Source organism: Anguilla rostrata, chromosome 6 (genome assembly GCF_018555375.3).
Source record: "Anguilla rostrata isolate EN2019 chromosome 6, ASM1855537v3, whole genome shotgun sequence".
NCBI lineage: Eukaryota > Metazoa > Chordata > Actinopteri > Anguilliformes > Anguillidae > Anguilla > Anguilla rostrata.
Window position 1 is genome coordinate 6,754,330 of NC_057938.1, and position 25,532 is coordinate 6,779,861.

General features: G+C 47.2%; 1 protein-coding gene across 8 annotated transcripts in view; it reads right to left on the reverse strand.

Moving 5' to 3' along the window:
- Positions 1-25,532, reverse strand: part of evi5a (ecotropic viral integration site 5a) — a 60,591-nt gene that overhangs the window by 32,409 nt on the left and 2,650 nt on the right. For 6 of the 8 annotated variants that reach the window (XM_064341786.1, XM_064341790.1, XM_064341788.1 and 3 more), the window contains exon 2: positions 8,871-9,109. In XM_064341786.1, coding sequence (XP_064197856.1) covers positions 8,871-9,028 — 158 coding nt within the window. In that variant the 5' untranslated portion in view covers positions 9,029-9,109. Of the gene's footprint in view, positions 1-8,870; positions 9,110-11,873; positions 12,026-12,778; positions 13,157-25,532 lie in introns of those variants that run through there. The other 2 variants (XM_064341785.1, XM_064341787.1) reach the window with 2 other exon arrangements.

Sequence of the window (25,532 nt, forward strand, 5' to 3'; positions counted from 1 at the left end):
CCGGGATTCGAACCTACGACCTTTCGGTTACAAGCCCAGTTCCTTACCCACTGTGCTACACTCCGTCCTACTAAATACACAGCATTAAAAAGAACCAGGTTCACATTTCAACCCTTCACTTTAAGCCTGGCAAAAAGCCTTCCAAGAAACAGTGCTAAAGACCTGTTTTAGCTTGTGCTAGGACTCTCTCATCTCCTTCTCCCTCTCTCTGTACCAACAGGAAGTGCTCTCGTTGCAGAAGTCCTCCTCTTGAGCAAACGGCTCATGTCACAAATACGTCTGGGCCAAAAGCAATGGTGCCCTTCCAGCAGAGAGGGGGCTGTTTGCATACAGAAGCGACGTTGTTTGCACACTCTTACTGTGACAGAGAGCCACAACCAAACCCGAACCTCTTTTAGCACAATCCACAGGGGACAGTAGAGCACCGGGGTATAACAGGGCAGGGTGTAACAGACAGTCTACCAGGGCGTGCTCTGTGTTCAGAGACAGAGTGGAGGTGTGGACGTGTGCACTCAACTACCGGAAATAATATCACACAATTTAAATCCTGCCAAATTCCTGCAGCCTGAGGTCATGAACAGCTCTCTAGTTTCAATTCAAGGGAGTCCTGGGCGACTGCAGCCTCGCTGCTCTGACCCCGTTTCCTGTTCATGGAACACAATCACTCAATCACAAATTACACCTTGACTTTCCTAAAAAATTAAATTGGCACACAATCCGACAGAAATGTAATTAATGTCAGTAATTTGACAGCAACAGAGCATAACAAGGAAGTTTTCTGCTCAAACACTTCCTCATTTTGCCATCTTCCTGTATGCTGAGCCAAGCATTCCATATAAGAGGAAGAGCGAGAAAGAGTTCGCTAGTGTGTAAGTAGGAGGGAGTCACCAGTAATCCCAACACAATTTCTGACTGCACTTCCTGCACATGCGGTCCAAACACAGTACAAAACAGATCCTAAACGACTCCCAGGAATGCAGTTCACGGGCACACTTTATTTTAACAAGGGCACAAAGGAACACCGGTCGCCAGTCTTGATTAAAAGGCTGCTGTTTGCTTGGCAGCTGTGCGGTGATTTGTCCAGCCCTCATGCACACCTGGCAGCCTCCCTCCATACATCACGAGTCGAGAACAAAAGATGAAAAGCACTGCGGGTCACATTTCACCACAGGGATCACAAAATGAGCCGGACACACACTCCCTGTACGTTCCATCGCACTGCAACAAAAAGGCAACGGTCTGTGGCCCGGACCCTGTGAGCTGCAGAACCGGGCCGGACCCCAGACCCAGGCAGGAGACCGGCTCCAGCGTCAGGCCTGTTCTTTCTGTCCGGATCCCAAGTGCTTCTGAGCCTGAATTTGGCCTGATATTCCAAATGAAACAGACAGGGGAATAGATCCCACCGAAGCTGCACAGCAGAACCAATTATAGAACGCTGAGTGCTGGAAGAACCGCGGGTAATCCAGAGCACTGAGATTCATAAGGCAAGGCCCTGGAGCGGTACTGCAGTGCAGCACTTTAAGCTAACAGTATGTGACATTAGACACATTGTGCTGGGCTTTATTTCCCCCGTACTGTGTTTGGTGCTGTGGAACACTGCGGGAGCTGGGACTGACTCGGGCCTGAGCAGCAGCCTCTGCACGAAGAGCCTGAGGACCACTGAGCAGCCACAGCAGTAAAGGAAGAATATGTTCAGATTGCCGAGATAACTAACACACACACGCATACGCATGCACACACGCACACACACAAATCTGCTGGGAAACCCGCTGGCATGCTTCATTAGTCACACACAAGAATGTTTCAACAGAGCTGGACCAGAAAGAAATACGGCCGGGGAACTCAATAAATACTGGGGAGGAAACGCAGGAGCGGCCGGAGGCTAAACAAACCCAACGCCCCATTAGCATGGGTCCCACCTGCACCAGCACTAGGAGAGGGTCCGGCAGTGTGATGGGGTGTTAGCACTGAGAATGACAATGCCTCAGCACCTGCATGTCAGAGTACCACCAACAGGAGAAAATAAAGTGTCCTTCCACTGAGCATGCAGAATCAGTGCCCTAGAGCTGATAAACAATACTACAGCTGCTTCTTATGACCGGTATTAATCAAAAAAACAAAAGAAAACAGCCTTGCTTTGACCCATGGTTGTGTCTTTGCACGCATTTTAATGCATCATTAGCCACTGTTGACATTTCAGACGGATTATTCTCATTTTTCAACACCGCATCCAAAGCATCGGCGTTGTAACCATGGTTTCGGCTTAGAGACGTGGGAAAGGAACAGACTGGAAAATCAGACGGACGGCCACCGTAGAGAACAGCAGGGCAAATGTTAGCGGAGGCAAGAACGTGTTTGCACTTGACCGTGCTACCAGCGTGTCAGTGTCAGTAAAACGACTGCGTGACCGGGCTACTGTATCAATGCAAGCCTGTTCACGGAGAAAACGCTTAAATACGAGTGTTTTAGCAATGTGTTAGCGACGCTTATCAGCAGCGCTACGGTGCGCTCAGCGAGAGCAAAATAGCAATTTCACCACGTTATCCAGCGCGACAGCTTTCGGCATTTTAAGCACGCTAGCAGCGTGGCAATGTTAGCGATACGAGTATGACATTGTTAACCATTTTCTGACTGTTAGCAGTGCGATGGCATCGGTAATGTGAACAGAGCAGCAGGATGACGAAACAAACATCGTGAGCGTGTTAGCCACGTGACAGCATTAGCACCCAGTACAATATAGCACAATATAGTACTATATAGTGCAATATACTAGTAGCCATATATTATCAGCGTGACAGGAGCAATGTCAGCACAATAGGAATATGCCAGGGTTCGGAATAAGGGAAGCATATGGCAGTCCTGGATAGCGTAGTGTAAACGCCAGCAGCAGAGAGAACTTGTTTACACACTTTGAATGTTACTAATTTGACTGTGCCAACAGTGTTAGCAATGTAAACACGCTGTAAAAGTTTCTAGCAATCTGCCACCAGTGCAACAGCAGGAGCGATATGGGCAAGCTTGCAGAGTATGTGTGTTACTGTGGCAACAGCATACAAATTGTACACAGCATGTTTAATCTCATAGCAACAGCCTCGATCACTTCCATATCGGTCACCCTGATCTCCAAGCCTGAGCAGGCTGAGTGCCAGAGACTGTAAAAGAAATAAGGAAAAACTGACTGTGTGATGTCACCCACTGACTTCCCAGGGTCTTGTGTAAAGCACTTTGAAACTGTGGAAGTGCAGCTTTAGACCCGCAGTGTTGTACAAATTGGAGCCAGAGCAGATTGTAGCCTCGCTGCTCACTGATCACGCTCAGTGTTTGAATTAAGTAAGTACAGCGAATCATGACGTGCACTTCACTACAAGCCTGTCTATGACACACGTCCACCACTAACAAGGATCTCCGAGGAGCTGCTATTCACAAACACAGCTGCAGGCAAAAGTTCTGGAATCATCTGGACTTGGGCAGAATTCTAAAAGGGATCGAAGGCCTGGTTCACATCCAAGCAGCAATGCTGAACAAAAGGGTCATAAGGTTACGATGGCTTCATTTAGACTATAGATGTCATAGCTGCAGACCCAATGTGCAATACAGTAACTAGGCTAGTTAAAAATGAGTCTGGAAATAAACAATAGGTAATTTATATAATAAACTATTCAGTATATACCTTACTATGGATATACATTGCGTGTCATAAGCCATTCCAATTACTTTGTTGTTTGCAATGCTAACATGGTGCAGTTTGTTGTGAATTTGCCACTTAATATTAATTGTAAGATCAACATTAAATAGGCTACTATGCCTTCAATGCCAAAATAAAGCCTTCCTTTACAGATTATAGAAGAAAGGATCCTCTTTATTTCACATAGCATACATTAAAACACCATAGAGTACAACATTACCATACATCTGAGCTGCCTATTCAAGCCTGAACAAATGGCTGCTAATGATCACTTAATGGAGCGTTAATCAAAGACAGGGGTCACACAGTCACAGAGCCTGTGAGCGTTCCAAGCTCCTCCCACAACTGCTCTAATCAGCATTCCGTTGATTTAATTCAGCACCTGGCCACCCGCTTCTGTACGTCTCCCAGAAATATCTGTGCACATATTTCAGGCATGAACAGCACATAAGCCAGGAATATGTAAAAACCTGATCTCAAACGGCAATGTGTCTGCTCATAAATTTCCACCAGTCAAAGAAAGAGTTACTTTGGGAAGGTGACAACAACAGAAAATGCGATTAGGTCGCCATCTTGTTCAGAAGAAATGCATAAATGCAAACACGACAGTAAGAATGCCTGAACAGCGTTTTAGCACACACTGATGCATTCCGCAGAGAAACTGTTGAGCGTGAAGAGCAGCAATTATTTCCTTTTGCTGAACAAGGGTTTAGCAGACAACAATAGACACCTCTGATGCTCCACCTGTGCACTCCATTTTGGCTCTTTCGCCACAAGTCACTGAACCCAGAACACAGTGGGGGGACTGATAACTGTAAAAACCTTCAGGTACTTTCCTTCAGGCGTCAGAAAGCAGGACACCAAGTACACTGAAGCCAAGAACACAGGGATCAATGTCCAACTGTCTCAAAATAAACGGCCACACTGTAGACGAAGCATGACGTGTGAACCAAAGACTGATTTTTGTGTCCCTGCAGCTTATGACAAGCAGATACACAGAACACGGCGTGTCCTCACACAGGTGCACGTGTGACCCCACCTGTCCTCAGAGAGGTGGCCCTTATCTAGAGGTGCGGACTGACGACGAGACGCTGCACAGCTGCGGCTCTGGCCGCTCTGAGCGCGCTCTGTTTGAGTCAGACTGGTCGCCAGGCGACGGCCACAGACGGACGGTCGTCCGTATTCACGCAGCTCAGACGGCGGCGCTCGCACCGGCTACGGACCGCGACAGCTGGCACAGCTTCGGCGTGTTGGCGCCTCGGCATGTAGGTCAGAGTTCAGGCGAGGCGTTTCATAATCATCGCACAGAAATAAACGGCCCCGGGTTCATAATGAGAGGGTGAGTGAGCGAGCCAGGCTCCAACCAACCTTCTTGAAGAACGTAAGATTCCTTTGTTCAGTCATGCAGTTCACCTGTAGCGCGTCAGAGAGTTGAAATATAACTGTTCCGTGGTTGAGGACAGTTTATGGGCCAGCTTAGGTCACAATCAAAAGCAAAGTACAAAGGCAGACAAATATGTTTGGTACAACTGCTAATGTACCACAAAGATCTATTAGGAATTGTTCCAGTAGATTAACTGTTTAGACACTTACTGCTGAACAAAATACGTTGAATCATTCATGACCAATTAATTCATATGTATAATTTATGATTGCTAACAGCATGATTGTTAAATATCGTACATTGCTGTCCAGGCTATCCAATGGGATTCCACTAATGGAATGGTAGAGCAGTTACAGGAAATGGCAGCCTGATGCATGTATATGATTGTGCACAAACAGAGCCATCAATATGTCACAGATACGAATATCATCCATTCCTATACAAAAGGGTGGGCAGGGGGGTAGTGCCATGCAGAAGGGTGGAGTTCTGAGAGATGTAGGATCTAAACCCTAAACCCCCCCCCCCCCTCTCAAATCAGGGTTGGGCACCATGGGTAAGCAGGAGCCAATTCCACCCATTCAGTCATAAAGTCATTTTCATAGAAGGCCAAGGTAACAGGTATAAATCCACCACAGACTGAAAGTCAAGATAACCATAAACAAGAAGCATGACTCCTGTTCTCCAGGGCTGAAGTACACTATACTCTGCTACTGTTGGCAGAATCTTCTAGAATGTTTTACAACCAATCCATCATCCCACCGTCCTACAAGGAGACAGCAGGGTAGAGTAAGATCAATTAACCACGGAAAAGGCAGCTCTTCATTCATATCAGAAAGGGCTCCTGTTAGAAAGAATTGTTCATCATGTTGTGTTAACTACTTTTTCATAAATATATTCATAAATTATAGCCTTCAAATGCAAACCTGCATGTCTGCATTTGTATCTCAATTCAGAGTAAGAACAAAAAAAGATCAAACGTTTCTAATGCCCCTGAGTGCCAACATTTTATTTTCTTACATTCTCTGATTTTTCCCACACTCGGTTCCCTGCCAAGTGTGCAGCTCTAAATGAATCTGAATGACATCATTCTTCACGGCTTCCCTCTCTTCCAATTTCCAGGTTGCCTAGCAGCAACATCTGATTAGAACTGATTAGAATTAGAGTCACTTCGCAATGATAGTCAAGTCAGAAACAAAATTGCAATCAAGTAAACACCAATGACTTAAAAAAATCTCCCTTTTCAGCAACCTCGCTCCTGACCAGTGAGTTCAACTCGACAGAGAAAAAATAGCACATTAAAAGGAGGTAAAATGGCTTATTGAAAAAAAAGTGAGGCAAAGTGAGCAGGACTGTAAACCTCAAAGGGGAAGTGACATGTGCTGAGTCAAAGGGCACAGCTGTGCTCCTACGTGGCTACATAAAAGCCGGGGTCAAAGGTCACAGAGCCTACGGTCAGCCTATAAACAGACTGTGTGCCCTGCCTTTTGTTTCCCTTTGTGTGCCCGGTGCTCTGGGGTCAGGAAAAAAAAAAAATCAATGCTGAGCAAATGAAGTAGCGCTTCCTCTGGGTCTGCAAGTCCATGCAGGCCCTCAAGAGGGGCTGACATCAGCCTGCCACAGGGGCTTCCTGTTCTCCCAAAGCATACCTACAACCTGAGGCTCTGTCATGAGATAACCCCGGCCAGTCCCAAGACCCAAACCGTGCATCCGTTTACCTCAGTTCAAATGAGGTAAACGGATGAGGCTCAGTCTTTAGGCCCAAATTACAGGCTGACATCATTAACCCCGCTGACCAGCCCATATTCTGCATGCTCTCTGTCTGCTGTGTGGTATCGGATGTATTTCTCATTGTGAACTGTATAATTGTACTCCTGTCATGACATCATTGCATATTTTCATCTTGATGCAACAGAAGCCTCTTGGCCACATTTAAGAGGCCATTCTCAATGGACTTGACCAAAACATGATCAAATCCCTGATTGAATAACGGTACACTAAACACTAATTCCTCTGGTCATCCTCTGGCAAGCAGGCCACAGTATTACACCACTGCCCCGGCATCAGTGGATTAGCGACAGGACTTTTTGGAGGAGCCCCAGCACAGGCCTAACAGCACAGGGCAATCCATCAGGCTCTTTCTACTGGTTCATTAAACGCGTAAAGGCAGCGGACGCCAAGGCTCTGCACATTAGGCAGGTAAAGAATTACTGCTGGAGACAGAGAGAGAGAGAGAGGGGTGGAGACGCTGAGAGAGCCGCCGGGGCGGGTTCTCCTACACGACGCGCGAGAGGAGGAGCCGGTGAACCTGCGGTGAGGCTGAACTGGCCGCGGCCGGTCAGAGCTCTGCGCGTCAGCAGCGGTTAATTAAAACACGCGGGAGTGGAGGAGGGGAGAATGGGATGAACGTGAGACAGCGGCAGGTAAACGAGCGCAGCAGCTCTGCACCCTGGCGATGCGCCCGTCCCACAGCTCTGAGGTTCGTTAGCTGCGCCCCTTACGGAGGGACGGTGGAGGTTGTCCGGCGACCTGTCCTGTCCCGTCCCCTCATTAAAACCAGAGCCTGGGCGAAGGATCGGCCAATTAGAGAGAACCGCGCGACCTCTCGCCTCAAGGCGACGGCGAGCCGTCACACCTCGCGGACCTCACACCTCCCATCATGCTCTGCAGCTCTGACAGCTACAACCCCACCCCCGCACGCCCCCCGCCTCAGCCCGCGCCGACCCCTCTCCTGTTCCTGTAAAAGCTTCTACAAGGACGAGAGCCCATCTGCTCCGTCGGCCTGACCTGCCGATACGGCTGCAGGGTCCAGCTGGGACCCCAGTGACCGCCCCCTGACCCCCCCCCCCCGCCTCAGGAGCGGTGGCCACCCCCTCTGAGGGCTTCCATTAGGGCAGATGACCGTTTCCCCTCCAAGGTCAGTAAATGAGTAGCATTACTCTGCACTGCTGATGGAGTGAGTCTTCATGAACTGCAAAATAGCTGGAGTGGTCATACATTATTCATTGCCCGTTCTACCCAATCACACCACCCTTTAAAATGTCAAATAACCCAGTGATTGGTTGCATTTGGTAGCTCCACCCATCTTCAGCATCAGTCTCCCATTACTACCCTGTCTCTCAGGACAGCACTAATTGCATGAATTTGCAGTGAACACAAAACACGTGGAAATCTCTACATTCCGTATTCATATTTAATATGATGTTATGTAAACATCCATTACACCTCAACAGCATTGCTGTGTTACATCTTAGAAAGGCAGCTGTGGCTTGTGCCTGTTTAATCTCTGTGGTGTATAATACATACAATAACTGACACTTCACTAATTAACTGATTTAGTGCAAGGCATAGCTGTGATCAGCTAAATAACAAGACCAATCTGCATGAAAATGATCCGAATGCATTTAAATGAGTTGAAACGGCCTGTTATTTGAAATATCAGTAAGATCAGGGTTGCATATAAATTGTCAGATTCTGAATCAGCAAATTCCATGGAACCAACCACAGCAGTACTCGAGTCTGTTGCGGCCGCATTTTCAGTTGCTTACGCAAATTCAGCCAGCCAATAAGACGAGGAGAACACATTCATTCTGGCAGCTGGAGTGGGGTCGTGTTTTCAGTTTAGAAACAGCTCCACCGCATTGGCTAGGTGCTTTCACATTTTGAATCTGACATGGGACTTAGGAAAAAGGCAATGTACATTATCAGTACTTCCTGTTACGGTTTTCAGCCAATGAAAAGTGTCGGAAATTAACTTGGGCCGCGTGACCTCATTGTGACGGCGACTGTGTATCCGCCCCTCACCTGTTCTGCTCCTCCAACCGGGCGAGCAGCTCCATCTCATCGGGGCTGAGCTGGGAGGGCGTGGAGGGCGAGGAGGGCGACAGGGGCGTGGAGAGGCTGGTGGAGGTGGAGGTGGAGGGGGTGTGGAGCGTGGAGGGCGGGGCCACCTGGCTAGCCATCTGACTGACGGTCTGAGACACCGAGTTCTTCACCCATGAGAGAGTCGAACTCAGCTTGCCTGCAACCTTGTCTGTCGCCACCTGCGAAGGGTGAAGAGACACCGGGGGAAAGAGTCAGACTTTGACGTCCACCTTCCTTCAGCTCTCCAAGAGACTCGTCTTTCAACAAATTACGTACAGAGAAGCGCTAGACATAACAGAGCAAGCCATCAATCAAGTACAATGACATAATAATTAGTTCAACATCTACTACGACAGTGGCGGTGTCGCACAACAATCAGGTAGAGTATAGCACTGGCCAAACCTGCATGTTACAGTATTAGATGTGAGTGACAGCAGAGCAGTAAACAGTGTTATAGTATAGCATCAGCCGAGAAACATTCAAACAACAATGACGTCACACAGTAGCATAGACATACCGAGGCATTAGACGGTTCATTAAGTCAGGAATGTTCATTAATTTGCGGAAATTTCATTTACAGGCTACTTTCAATTCAGATAACTGGGATTACAGTGTCTGGGATTGTAATGTCTACCCAACCATGTAACAGCCCAGCTGCCCTTTACACAGAGAAAGCTGCTTTGAGCAAGATTCTTTAATTTAACGGCAAGCGGGAGCAGAATCCTGCCAATTTCCTCTGTTTCCCCTGAGGTCTGTGTCCTCAGACTCCAGTGTGGCCAGTCTTCTCTTTCAGACATAGACGGGCTGGTGTTCGGGACGTTGCTCCCAGGAAGCCAAGGCAGACTTACGACATACGATTTTATCTAACTATGCATTGGTCAAGTTGTCACAGCGATTAAACAAAAATATGATGTTTATAGTTCATTATAATAACAATAATACAGATACTATTCCTACTAATAATAATAATAATATTAGTAATAGTAATATTTCACTATTTAAGCCATCTCACGCTGAAAGGAAATTAGAAGTGAATATGTGCAAACCAAAAAAAGCAAAAGGAAGACAAGGGGCGACATAGCTCAGGAGGTAAGACCGATTGTCTGGCAATCGGAGGGTTGCCGGTTCAAACCCCTGGCATGTAGTGTCCTTGAGCAGACACTAACCCTAAGCCCAAATGCTCTGCAATGAGGCATCAATTGTAAAGCGCTTTGGATAAAAGCGCTATATAAATGCAGTCCATTTACCAAGTGAACCACAGAAATATTAAAACAAGACAGCATAGGTAGACATTTACTTGGTAAATGAATGTGGATACAAACAGTTTAAAGCATGCCCCTCAAATCCCATAATAATCAGTCTGAAACACAAACCCTCAATTATATCCCTTAAATTCCCCACCTCCTGCCTTTTCAGTAAACAAGACGTAATGTAGGCTAGGTCTGAGCCAAAACAGTTCAGCCCCTCTGGCTTTGCGGTCACGGTTGGGATTTGTTATATTAAACCGCTCCCAGGCACACAGTATCTACCGCTAACTAACTGACACACGGTACACTGCTACCGCTAACTAGCAGAAGTATGGCACACAGCCAATTAACCAAACCATGGCACACCACTAACTACGCCCGGTATACACAGCTAACTAAACTGAAATAAGGTACACAGTAAACTAACCAAAGCACAGTACGCTGCTAACCAAAACATGGTTACTAACCGAAGCACAGTACTCTGCTAACTAACCAATGCACTGTACACTGCAACTGGCGACGTGCTTTCAGGTTATGGCCAGAGCAAGACCATTACAGGACCGTCCAAATGAGATCAAATCAGGAGGCACAAAATGCACTTAAACTTCACACGGAAGCTGTGAGGGTGATGTCGTGGTGTACAGGGGTAGGCCGTATCCATAAATTCAAAAGACTGGACTGAATCCCTTCTTCCCCAAACAGCTGTACTTCAGGACAGGGGTAGATGGAAACTTCTTCTCAGCATGATGGCCAAACGAATGCACTTCCATGCACAGCCATTTCTATTGACCTGCAGGTAATGGACAGGGATTTCTTTTTGATTTGCCTTTGGGGTATCAGTGCAAAGGAAACAGGAAACAAATATTCAAATGATAAGCTGACAACAAAGTCACCTTTGAAAACAAACAGGCAGGGAAATTAGAATGGTATTCACAGAAGGCGGTGTAAACCACAGTCTTAAGATATTGACACAAACAAACTCGTGCACACACACACACACACACACACACACAAATAAACAAACACCACAAACACACACAAACTTCTGTGCACGCACACACATACACATACAACATTCCCAGAGACCAGAGCTAATTATTTCATTGCATTCTCTTCAAAGGCATGCAAGCTTGCAATCTGCGGCTTTTCTTTTTTCAATAAGAAAAATCTGCCTAGTCACAGTAGCACAGTTCAAGGAGCACATTCTCCTCTGATGTTTCCATGAAGCCCAGGTTAAAAAACAACCAACAGACACCAAGAAATGCATACATTTGCACAAGTGACACTAAAATCAACCGTGAACAAGAAAACTTTTAGATCAGGAAGAGTACACCCAATAAAGCTGAGCAGGGCTAATACAGTTAATCTGGAAAATGTAGCTGCAACACTAAATCTTTTCACAAGCTAATAACAGTACTGTCACATCAAAGTTAAACACAGTAACAAGGCTATTAGAACAAAAGTCACATCCCACTTATAGGTCTTGGTGATAAATGTCACACGTTCCACAGAAGGAAGATAACGCAATCTGACATTACAAATGAAGACCTTTGTTCGCCCAAACAGCAACTGGCTCTGTTCTTTTCCTCTGTGAATGACACTTAAGCAAGGTCTCCTGCACCATTTTTCATTCATTTCTGCGTCCACTGAGTGCTGCGTAAAGGGATTAAATATAACCGCTCGCCTAGTCTCTCACCTCTTAGGACAGAACACACTCCTGTTAGACAGTCACTCCCGAAGAGAAAGCAAAAATAATTTTGCTGCAGTGAAAACGCTGACAGTAATAATTCGCGATAAAAAACCAACGGCGGTTTTGACGCAGCCATAACCTCAGTGCTCACCAGGCAAGCGCACCGGACACAGATGACAGGAAACGCGGAGGTTCAAAATACAACCTCGGGGGGAAACCTCTTCACACACAGCTGAATAAGCATTTCGTATCACACTCAGCAGGTTTACCGAAACGGAGAGGAACTGAACCCCGCATACGGACGGTGTCGGGGGAGTTTCATACACATTTACCGAGTGACAGCACGAAGTACATACAGTATGCGCCTTTGCTGTGTGGAAACCTACGGTACCAACAAAAGTGTGACAATGGATCCAGTATTCCAAAGTTTAGAATAATGAAGTTCTTACATTTTTTGTCATAAGATATTGCCATACGTATATGCTCCCCGCCCCCAACTTAAACGCATCAAATCACTATTTATTGACCTATTAAAACATAGCCTACATATCGTAAATAACACTTCACAAACATGTAATTTTGACAACAGTAAAATTAAATAATGTAGGCTACTGTTATTTATTATGCGCCAAATATAATGTACTTCTAGTCCATTTATCAGCCAATGTAACCAAGTATAAAGGAAGCAAGACAGTTCTCAGCCGGTCAGAATGGAAACGGCGGTGCGGACGACGTTATAGGCTATAAGACCATGGACACACAGAGCAGTAGTTTGTTCATATTCAACATCCTATCCAGGTACACTGGCACAAAGACAAGGCACTGCCTCCCCAAACTACCCATTCAGCTGGCCCAATACAGAGCATCACAGCTAACATTATTTCAGAACAGCACAACAAAACACCTCTTACCAGTGCGTGTCTCTCATATCACCGACAGCTGCAACAGACGATGTTTTTTAAAGACAGAGAGACGCTCCTTTTCCTCCTAAAACTACTCTCGGTCTCGAAACGCACTTCTCGCGTCTTCAAGAGCAGAAGCGAGTTTGCTTAGTCTCACGGCAGTCTGCCGGTCGTGCAGGGTCAAAGTGCTCCTCAAACAGCAGAGTGTGCAGCTCGGCGAATTTGCGAGGCGGGAGCATGTGCGTTTACTAGTCCTGCCCTCTTCCAGCGAAAATGGAATTTACCTTCACCTCTCGACCCCTGTTAGAAATCCCGTCCGTTCACAGCGTCACGCGCGGTCGACAGTGAGCGAGTGAGTTTCTGCCAAGAAATACCAGCGTGACACCGAGAGCAGGAAGTTAGACACTGTAATGCTCAAGGGGAAGTTTGCGCTCTCGTTTAATAGGTCAGTTTCTAATCTGTACGAATCAGTTTGCCAAAAACACAGTGTCTGAGTAAGCTGAATTTCCAGTGATAAGAATTTATCATAAATGTTTTTGGGGATATCCCACCTTCCCCACAAGTACAATGAAACTGCTATGTCAAATGTCAAAACTGCTTAAAACTTACATTAATAGGCTACGTCAAAAGAGCCACATTTCAGTGAAAACTCTCCTCATTTTGTAACATTCCATGTAACTGCAGCAATCTTCTCATACTCTTCCTCTAAATTTAAAAACTGCTCTTTATTTTCTGTCATCCATCCTACTCTCCTCCTTGCTCTGTTTTTTTTCAGAGTTTCCTCCCTCCAAGGTTTCTCCATGACCTTGGGCCCAGCAGACCCATCTGCCTTCACACAGCTGCGGAGTGGAGTGGAGCGGAGCAGGGGAGGGGAGGGTCCAGACTGGCTGAGCCATGTAAAGACTGCAGAACTCTGAGTTAACAACACAAAGAAAATATATGCACAGAGGAATGTGCATAAACTCACAGACACACACACACGATCTCACACGCACGCACGCACGCACACACACACACAAACAAGCACACACACACTGCACTCCAGCAGCACTTCTGGGGCCGAAACTCCACTCCTGACACAGGAGCCCTGCTGCATTGCAGAGAGTGCGTGCCACAGAGGAGAACACAGGCAGGGGCCAGGGGCCAGGGGCCAGGGGCCCGGTACTGGTACACCTGGGGCCACTGATCACATTACAGACAGCCTCACCCAGGGGCCACTGCACTCCGGGCCAGAAAAACAGCACCTCCAACACCAAAAGCCATCCGAGCTCAACAGTCATTTGTATCGATCCAGCACTTTATCCATCACCCAAGAGATGTCTCAGAGCGCCAGAGAAGAGAGATAAATGCATAGAATAAGTAACAGAGAACAGAGAATCCACCACTAAGCGGTTCATGGAAACCCGAGGAGTGAACCTGAAGGGTGAACCGGTTTGTGATTTTTTTTTTTTGTTCCTAGGCAGACTTAAATATCACAGGAATTCTCCAGCTGTTCAGTAACTGCGGCCAATGCGGTGACGTCAGCGAAGCCTTCCACACGAAACGACCGTTTCCCTCGCCTGTGACTCAACTGGAAACGAAAACAAACGTGGCCACCGCAAATCCGGCTGGTGTGCAAAAGATTTTTACGGTTTCATACATGCAATACATAAGTATGTCAAGGCCACAATGGAGTTCCTGTATTGCGTGCCCACACTCACAATAGCCACCAGCAGTCCAGAAATAAGACTGTTTACCAGGCAGCGCTCCTGTTAGACGCACTGCGTTGCAAACTGGGCCACCCTTTCTTTGTTGAGCTCTACGGAATCCGAGTGGCCTTTGACTGGGACGGCAGTTAAAATCCAACCACATCCAACCACTACGACAAGTCATTATACTCCGGGTGTCATTGTTCCTTGTACCGTACGGTCCCATACAGCTGATAACTTCATATTAATTGTGAATAAACTGCTTAATATTTATTCACGTTAATTATTAAAAACATCCTGCAAATTCTAGAAGTTCAGATTGCCCTCAACCTGTTTTTGAGGAGAACTCATTCCGGAGCAATGGGTGTACAATGACATACCTTTTTGTCATCTGTTTGTCAACAATAGCGAAATCAAACATACGCAGCACCGGTCTTCATCACAAAGCCACTGTTCATTGGTTTTTACTTCGTTTCCCAAATGTCACTGGTCTGATTTAAATCAATTAAAAACTGACTAGGGTGATTACACAGATATTTGGAGAAGTGAGCTTAACTCTCAGCCAGTTTCTATAGGATACCTTCTTGCTTCGTATAGACTTTGCCCTTAGTTCTGCATACATTAAACGATGGTGCACAAACCTACAAATCAAACAGTCACGTCTTACTTATTCAAATGTACAAGGAGCAAAACTGGAGTTGCCACACCGGCAAGAAGAGGGCAAGTAAGTTAACATGCTGTACTGTGGTACAAGACATACTCTAAATACCTCAGCCCTGTTTTAACATCTGATAATACTAAGCAGGCTACAAGCTACGCTAGCCTACGCGGAACTGCACTGAAGCATAACAGAACGTGAGATGGTTATGCAAATAAGCAATACATCAGCTTCAACACAGGGAAAAAAACACCTGTGAGTCTAACCACTGAACTGAAGCGGCCGATTTGCCCCGTGTGTAGACTGAACAGCGCATGCCCCGCCCCCATGAGCTGCAGCAGCTCCGCCCATTCGCCCGGATGATCAGTTACCCGGCGCTTGTCCAACGAACAGCCCTCCGGGGCAATTAAGCGAAACCACTGATCTCATGAAGTAATTAAGAGCGCCGTCTGATGGGACTGTGAAATCCGCGGTGAGAGATCATAACTGATTCTTACACTGGGGTTAAACTAAACCTCCATGAGAAATACAAACTACGGCCAATCTCACGTCCTGGTCTCGGCAGGAGAGACTGAGAGGGAGGGGGGAGAGAGAGAGAGAGAGAGAGAGAGAGAGAGAAGGAGAGAGGGAGAGGAGAGATATTGAGCTCTGCTAAAAGCTCGAGCCTCCCTGACCTGTGGACTCTTTCAGCATGGCCATTGTCCCTGAGCCTTCAGCCCTGAACAGCACAGATTAGGCTATTAGACGCTGCCTTCAACAGACTGGCATGAATGAAAAATGGAAGCCTGTTAGAAGAACAGATCACATAACACCATTAAAAAAATTTAAATGTATTCGAACAAAAGTGGAACGCACCCATTCGGTATTCATTTCCCATTTCCCCCCCAATACGAGGGCCCAGACCCAATAACGACATGAGCAGACCCCCGCCCCCTCACTGCACAATAACCGAGCCTGGCTTCAGCAACCAGGCCTCAGCTCACACTGGTCTCCGCGGCAGCAGCTGCAGATGGCGCCCGGCAAATGAGGCAAATACAAGCAGCTGTTCTTAGAGGGGGGTGTGTGGGGGGTGGAGGGGGGGGGGGGAGGCGGAGGAGGGGAGTAAGACACCTTGTTGTATTTATTACACTGAATCACGGATAATACACTACGGGTATGTCCTCTGAGGATGACGACGTCGGAAGAAAAGTCCGGTTTCCAGAAGGGCGGGGGTTTTTGGATCGGAACGGCATGCGGTCCGCCCCGCTTGCGAAGCGGAAGAACAGTGAGAGAAATTCCCCAAATTTCAGATGAACATCCCACACTGTCCACTACAAGTGTAGCTGCTACCCAAATCAGTCGTCTGTACAAGAGTGCTGGATTCAGCCCAGCAATGCCGTCAAACAACAATTCTCCTGGACTCGCAAGGGGAAGCACTGGGTAAGTCCACATGCAATTAAACTTGAGTGAGAACTCAAACATGTAATCATCCCTTCCCAACACTGTGCCATTATTAAAACCAAACACATGACTGTGTATGTTATTGTGTAGCTAGCTGCACTCATTGGAGTCATGTTCTTACAGCATGAGCAGTTTCTGCATCACGATGCAAATACCAGGATATGCTTGGAATCACTGGAGAATTGGCTTAATTGCAGGAGGTGGGAGTCCGTGCTTTCTTCTGAAAGGCACTGTGCTACTCTCTGCTGGGTTCAACAGGGACTCTAATTAAGTGAAACTTTTCATTATAATTTCTTGTGTGTGTGTACTTGTAATAAAATTACGCTCCACTGTTCTGGCTAATACCACCCAGTGGGAGGTTTTTAAAATGCACCCACTCTTAAATAGCACAAAGGCCAATGCAGTGCCTGGCATGTAAATGGCTCTTTGCTTGAGAATAATTGGAGTAATTCAGAACTACAGCAGTCATAAATGTGGTGAGGAAAAAGCATTTTTCCCCTAAAAAGACAAAATGTTCCACAAATACGGAAAATGTTTTTTTTTTTCTTTTTGCATTTTAAACATCACTTTTGCGCTGCTTCGCAGTGAATTGCATGCAATGAATTAGACAAAATGAGAAATACTAACCTCTGAAGAGACAAGCCAGGCCCAAATTTTGAGAAAGGAAAGCAGACAGCCATAGGTTTACTCAGATTGCCAGGGTCTGATGTTTATATGACCTACCAGGTCCATTTGCACTGCCTGCAATTAGCCAAAACCTTAAAAACCTTTAACTTACATGTACCTACAATTTAAACCACCGACATGAAGAACTCTTGATACAATGTTTGTAAAGCTCAGCTCAATATTTCTCAAGCGCTTCACAACTTGCACAAAAAGAGGGAAAATCTCATAAAAAACCTATTAAAATATAAATAATTAAAGTGGGGGATCAGTAGATGAGATAAGATTAAGAGCACCAGGTAGGGAATATTACCAAAGCACCAAGGGAAACCCCTATTAGCTATGTGTGATTAATAGCAATGGATGACCAGAGTGGCCAAACAATCAAACAAAAGTCCTTGGTCTTACATGACATATGAAAGAAAATCCCCAATAGCACTTTGCATTACTGCAATGTGACACTCGCTTTCTGTTTGGTCCAAAAGGAGGACTGCCCCCTACTGGACCACCAACCATGTGCGCCCAGGTGACCACTCATCCAAGAAGTACCTGAGCTTAGTCCTTCTGGGTCCGTGGGGAGTCCTTTCAAATTACTCATGCTGGACAGATTCTGTGAGCTCAGGGAACTGAACTGAGCAGGGCTGGGCTGGGCTGGGCTGAACCGGGCTCATATAACACAGCAGGTCCACTGACTGCACCGTTGCCCTCCCGTTGGAGCTGCGTGAAGACCTGCTGAAGGATCAAGGTTCTTGGAGACTGTTCCAGCGGATGCCCTCCCACCCCTGTGCAGGAGGGAGTCCTCTCAGCGAACGGCCGTCTCTCCGCGGCGCGTCTGCCGAGTCACGCGTTTACGCTTCGTCTGGAAGCGGCCTGGGGGCGGCCCTTAGCCGCTCTCGCTTCCTGGCCCCGCCCGCCTCCGCGTCGGGCCAATAGCGGGAGCCCCCGCGGCGCAGCGCGACACCCTCCGGCTGGAGGGGCTCCCAAACGAAAATCTGCCTGCTCCCAAGCCAAAGACTCCTCTGCGATCGCTGGCGCTTTCAGGCCCGCAGCGCAGTCGCAGGGGACTTCGGACCGCGTCCGTGAGTCCGCTCAGGAGGTCGCTGTCGGATTTTATGTCCTAGCTGGGGAGAAATTCCCAAGCGAAACCGCAGAAACGTCTCTGTGGAAGCGAGGCGCCTGAGAGGCTCTTGAGCCAGAAGCCGGGCCTCCCTGGTGCCACTCCAGCACAGTAAACCGAGCCCTCCTACACACATCCCTGTACGAGACCTGCTGTCATTCAGCATAAACCTCTGCCACAGCAACAAGCCAGTTAGCGAGGCACCTGCTACCGTGGTACTTCAGCTGGTGGGGGGGGCTCTCGTCTCTACCCATGATACATTGCAACAAATTGCTCGTGTGGAAATGGAAAATGCAGGCAGAGGCAGTCTTTTCAGACGCTGCCATCATATTTCCCCACTCAGGGGCTGTTCAAACCGCAGTGATACTCCAGCTGTGTCCCACTGCCACTGACCTGTGTCAGTCCCTCTGTGGTAGAAACAGAATGCAAGAACACCAGTCAGTTAATGTCCGTTACCGTGTCAACTGTTGCCTTGGAACACACTCCAAACGTCCTTGTTTATTTAAAGCTGTCCTGACCGTAGTGCTTTTCGTTTTCATGTTACTGACTCCAGTGGAGCTGGGTGATTTTGGGTCTTGGGTATGCTGCTGCCTGGAAGCTGTGCAGTGTGGACACCGCATGGAGCCGGTTATCCAGAAATCTAGAACATTCCATCACAACACACCAGCCAATGGCAATCCCTCCCTGTGCCAAAACAACATGCAAACAGCATGATCCACTGGCAACCCTGCCTGAACTGCAGCAAAGTGCAAAAACAATAAACAGACCCAATCAGAGCACGTAAAATACCCACATCTTCCCCAAGGACGTGCACCTTAAATGGTTTAATAGGCATAGCAAAAAAAAAAAAAAAAGGGGAACTTGCTACTTTGGCGTACACAAGAAGTGACCAATTCTGGACCCGAAAGTGTATTCACTGGTTCTCACTGATGCAGGTGCACTTCCCCAAAAATGGTGCCAATCGTCATCAGGCTTCGATGGAAAATTGAGGTCACGACCTGCGTTTGCAAGTCGGGCGAGTAAGTGAGAGACAGAGATGTTACCTGCTTTCCACCCTGGGGTACATGCTTAGTGCAGACAGGTACAGCCCAGACACAGGTCAAAGGGCGAGTCCACCCTGCAGTCACAGTTTCCCAGATCCAGTCGTGAGTTCAGAGTTAACAAGACCAGGTTAAAACATTCCTAAATTCTAAATAATTCAGTTTAATGACCCTGAAAAAAGAAGAACAAATAACTCTGCACTGCAGTGCTCTACAGATCATCTTCTTTCACACGAGAAGTGACAGCTTCTCTCAGTTTCAACCCGGAGCGAAGAAAATTTAACTAATTATTCTCTACGGCGTGGGTATGGTCATTGGCAGATAAAAACATCTTTAGTTTCTGTGAAATTTTATACAATACTTTCCTTTGTTCTCTGCAGTGCACAAATCCCCCATCCACCCCACGCACGTGTTTGATGCAGCACTGTATAAATTCATTTATTGAGCCCATATTTACATATCTTCTTAAGCATCATGTTCATCTCCAAATGGACTTGTGTAAAGCACCATCTCTGTTACACATGGACAAATACACAGCTCCCTATAATAGCACACCAGGTATTTGCATAATTGCTTTATTGAATAGTACGCATAGTGCACAGTATCCAATTTTGATACAAATGACTTTAATCCCATTTTGTATGTAGTGTATACACTGGCTCTACATACACATGGCCTCAGTAGGCCCAAGTATGTCCAATTAAACAGAAAGATAAAGGTCTTTGCAATTTTCCCCAACAGGCCACATTGCAGCACAGGGTTACATTTATCATGATAAATATGGCTTCGTCAGTTCATTAGCACATCGACTTGCCTTGGGCAAATATCGAGTAAGCTGGGTAGACAGATTTAGGCTACATTGTTGAAGTAACCATACAGCCCAAATTGCATTACTGTGTCCTCAATCACTTGTCAGCTACGGACTGGAGAGGTTTTTTTTTTTTTTTTTTGGTGTTCCCTTTGGAGTCTGCTTCCATGAATATCAAGGAGGGGAGGCTTTCCCCAAATAATGTGTTTCACCAGCCAGTGAGCCAAACATCTGTATTCAGGTTAAAAAACATCTCAACAAGGCTCCAGACCAGTGACTCATCCTCCAGAGAGCAGGGCATATGATCAGACCCACGAGAGCGAGAGTTATGTACCAGTCCAAAGCCCCAACAACATCATCAACACCGTGCTTAAACATTCTGTCCTCAAATCCATTTCAAGGGGAACACTAAATCACCTGTGCCAAATTCACCCGTGAGTACCTGCCTGCCTGGAGAGTGAATAACTGGGCGAGCGCAATGAACCGAAAACACAAAGGGGTCCCAAATCTTGCCTTTTAAGAAGCAAGCAACTGCAGTCAACCCGCGAGGTAAAACTTATCCCCATCACCACCGCCTCGCACTTCCATTTACCTTTCACACAGTAGCCCCGAGCTTTCATTAGCTAAGAGGGGCATTTTTAGTAGGACAAGTCAGGGGTCTCTTTAGGGGTTAGCGGCTGTTCCGTGACCTGCTTTCTGAGAGGTCAAGTGCGTGACGAGGACATCTCGTTTTTTAACGTTTGTCCTCAACAGCGCGGGCCAGACTTCCGCTTTGAGAGAAAGCAGCGCACTGCTCATTTCATAAAGAGGAGAGAAAAGGGGCCAGTCAGCACTCAGTGTAAACCCAGATAACCTGCTCTCCGTCAGCTCCAAAGAGCCGGACCGGACTGCTGCATTTCCTCCAGGACACTCATTTATTTACCACTCGCACAAAGCAGGAAATCACTGACACGCTGGACTTACACTGCTGCTAACAAGGTAGAGCTTTGGCTTGATGGAACGTTTTTTTTTTTTTTCATTTATTCTAAGTCAGTGGTCTAGAACTCCATTGCTTTCAATTGTCAGCAGTGATTGTTACATCAGCATTAGAATGTTCAGTTAAGAACATTCTAATCACACGCATGTGATGTTACACTTTAACACCGAATACCACTGCCCCAGGTCTCCTACAGCAACAGAGGCAGGGCACAGGTGGCAATCTGACTCTTTCAACAGAGGAGAAGAGAGGGGGAGGAAGGCGCTCCTTCAGAGTAGCACTTCATCACAGTGCCATGCCAGGAAGGAGGGAAGAGGAGGCAGCAGGTGCGGCGTGTTCCGGAATTGGAAGCGAATCTGCCAAACGAGGAAATCGCACGAGCTGGTTGCCGGCTTTTTTTCGGTTGCTGCTTTGGCACCGGCGACCTCGCCCTCTTTAACTATCCGTCCCTGGAGGCGTGAGCGCAGAGCGCTCCGCCGGTGGAGGTGGGTGCAACAAGCAGGGACAGGTTCTCAGTGGGCGAATTCCCAGTAATGCATACGTGGGTTCGGCACACGCGTCAGCTGAGAATGCGGGAGCGTGCAACGTGCCATTCACCTGGCTGCATTTGCATCAGCTTGGGTGACGAAACTACGTTTCTGTTGTTTTTTTTTAATGAAACGGGTTTGACCACCGGGTGGGGCACTGCTCAGACACTGGGCCATGGCGCAGGGATGTGTGCCAGTGCGGCACTGAATTCTGATCATGTGGGAACTGACAGAGGATACCGCAGCACAGAAACACGACAACAAGCACAGTTTTTGTATTTTGGGGTAAAACTGTGAAACGGAATCTGTTTACCTCCTCCTCTGTGGTCGAGGACAGAACCACTATTGCTCAAAGGCTAGCCCTGAACAGATAATGCCCCTGACAGCTGAGCCCATACAAGGAGGAGGCAGTGTCCTTGTAGTTTGGAGGAGAGCGATCAGGGGGCGGAGCTTAAAACAGACAGAGATGGACTCTTTCCTCTGATCTCCCCAGTGTCAGGGCTGCCAGCCACAACCAACGGCTTTCAGTTCTCCTTCATCAGTCCGGAGAGCAGCAGGGACTCTCTCTCTCTCTCTCTCTTTCTCTCTCTCTCACACACACACAAACACACGCACACAAAGAAACAAACACACACACACACACAGATATACTGACAGAGACAGATACAAACACACAAATACAAAGATTTGGAAACACTGCTTCTCTGAGTCCAGTGGATGTGAAGTGAATATCCCAGCTCCCCTGCGGAACACTGCGGAGCCTCAAAGAGCTTCACTGAGCGCAAGCATGGCCTCCATCCCCAATACGCCTTTATCTGACCACATGTGGGAACAGGGGGAGGCGACAGCTGAGCCGACAGATGGGGGCTCGCACTTTAAAGCAGGAGAGAGAGGGAGAAAGAGAGAGAGAGAGAGAGAGAGAGAGGGAGAGCGGTCTCCGATTCTAAAGAGGCGTTTTGAGTTTGTTCACAACACCGTTCTGGATGTGAAGCTTTTGTGGATTTTGTTATCAGTCTTTTTTCTTTCTTATGTCTCTTTCATGAGGGAAAGAAAAACTAAAATGACATCAAAAAGACCATTACTATAATAGACTATTAGGGTATTACGGAGGATTCATTTTGGTTAAAAACTGTGCGAGTATTCTTTCCCTTCAGAAGCTTTAGGAGATGACAGACCAGAGCTGGCTGGATGGTAATAATGGAGGGAGAGGCTGTGGATGAAGGGGCGAGTGCCCAGGGCAGGCTGCCTGTGGTCGGGCCACACTGCAGCCGGCCGGGGGCCGTGGAGGTGGTGGGAACCAGAGAGCCACCTCCCACCTGGGAATACCCCTGCAGTCACTCCAGCCTGCTTTCCCACTGTATAAATCACAGGGCCTCAATGACAAGGCCGCTCAATTAGCTCTGTGTGTGTGCATGTGTGTGTGTGTGTGTGTGTGAGAGAGAGAGGGAGGGAGAGGGAGGGAGGGAAATGGGGGAGAGGGAGAGACAGAGGGAGGGAAACGGGAGGGAGGGGGAGAGAGAGAGAGATCCAGTGTGCTCATTTATACTGTGTGTCTGTGTGAGGGAGAGTGAGGGAGTGTGCGACAGCGTGAGAGACAGAAAGAGAGAGTGAATGTATGAGAGAGAGACAGGGAAAGTGAGAGACTGTGTGTATGTATGAGAGAGTGTGTGTGTGTTTGTGATGAAGGAGAGTGTGAGAGAGAGAAAATCTGTGTGCACGTATAAATATGCACGGGTATGTGCATGTGTGCATGTGTGTGTGCATGTGAGTGTGTGTGTGTGCATGTGCGTGTGAGTGTGTCTGTCTCAGAGTGTGCAAAAGTGAGTGTTAGTGGGTAAAATATAAAAGGGGAGGCAGAAAGTGAGAGAATCGGTGTGTGCACGTGCAGGTGTGTGTATGTGTGTGTGTGTATCAGGCGGTTATCTGCTGAAGATTAGGAGGTGGGGGAACATCATGACCCTAAGGGGAGACCTGCTACAGCTTGCTCACAGTCCCCTCAGGCTAAAACAGTCTACCCACTACCATGGTAATCTCAACAGAGAGACACTTTTAGTCACACCTGCAAATATTATCAAAGACCAGTTAAAATGACTTACTTCACTTGTGCCAAGCCCTGAAAAAATTGTAAATAACTAAATCAAATTTAATGAATTGCACTGCATATACTCCCTTTCAAAAAAACTCCACTTAGCCTATGTCCTTGACAGTAATTCACCTCAACCAACAGTTACCATTGAAATTCCTACAACATACAAAATGGACACCAGCTTTAACCTGCTACCAAAAACCTCAAATGCCCCTTTTTTCACTTTTTAACAAAAAGTACTGTTTATCCTCCTTCAACTGGAGGGAAAGACAAGGAGGAAAAAAAACAAGACACCAAACACTTGTATTAATAATTGACTGCAGAGTAGATGCGGGGTTCCTCAAGTTGTTTTCACAACGCAGATAGTGAGGGAACTACCCCGCCGCCTCACCCCACCCCAGTGAGAAAACCTAAAATCTAACCACCATGCTGACCCCAAGATGCACATGCAACCCAGCTCTCTGCCATTAGAAAGCACACGTGGACTGCAGCTCATGAAAAGCACCACACACTGCATTGTACTACGAACCGCTGGCTTTCTTAAACAGTCATCGGCCATGCAATAATCCTTCAGTTTGGCTTTTGGTTTAACAAACATGTCTTTTCATTAACCAACGCTCCAAGACTGCTTGGATTAAAATAGAGGGACCCTATGTAGTGGCTGCACATTTCATGGTCAAATCTATCGTGAAGATCTCCTACCAACGACGTTTATTGACATAATCCCTTTCTCGGCCATTCCACAACGGGGACAAAAACAACACAAGGTGTAATAGCACGCTTCCCGTCTCAAGCGCACGCAGCGTAATCACCCATCTCAGTCTCAGGTTCTGTAAAAACAGACCACGGCAGCAAGCGTGCGTAGGTCTTCAGTCCCGCGGCTACAGCGGCACGCTAACAGTTTCAGAGGCATTACTCGGTGTCAACGAGCTCTGCGCCAGAGGAACCGATGCCTGCTTCGACACACGCCCCTCAGGAGCTGGCCAGAGCCCTCTGCAGCTGGCTGTTATGTTATCGTTTCCTGCACCGGCATACTAAGTGACCGCGAGCCCTACACTGCCATTGCCATTGCCATTACAGACATAGGGGCGACATAGGGGCGACATAGGAGCTATGTCGCTATGGGGCGACATAGCTCAGGAGGTATGACCGATTGTCTGGCAGTCGGAGGGTTGCCAGAAAACAAGGCGTGAAAATCACAGAACGCGCGCATGTTCAAATTCTTGGCCTTTGTACTGTGAGAAGATGCAGCAATCGGGCAAAGACTGAAGCAGCTTCTGAAAGTGAGTCACTGTAACAACACTGGCAGTCTGGTACCGAGCTGAAGTTGGGCACTGAAGATGCATTAGTCTGTCTGGCTAATGTATTTTTATCCGGCGGGCACCCGGGCTGGCTAATCACAACATAGCAGAAGGGAAACTAATCAGATTAATTAGATCACCTAAAAGGAATTCATGTCAGCTTTCTCCCGCCGTGCAATCCTGAGCACTGAAGCATGTGCAAACACACATATTTACACCCATCTCCTGGGCAACCGTGCACAGGTAGCAACACAGCAAATGCGAAACAACCAACCATCACGTTAGCTGCTCCCACTGACTGTCTGAGACCAAAAGACACATTTAAACAAGGCTTGTTGTTGAATAATTCCAAAAAGTGAAAGGCAAGCTCGCAGTGTACAGCATCCTGCTTAGTAAGGAAAAGGGTGAATCTGCTTAACTTATCACCGGAATTTCAGCTTAATAGGAAAGGTTACTTTA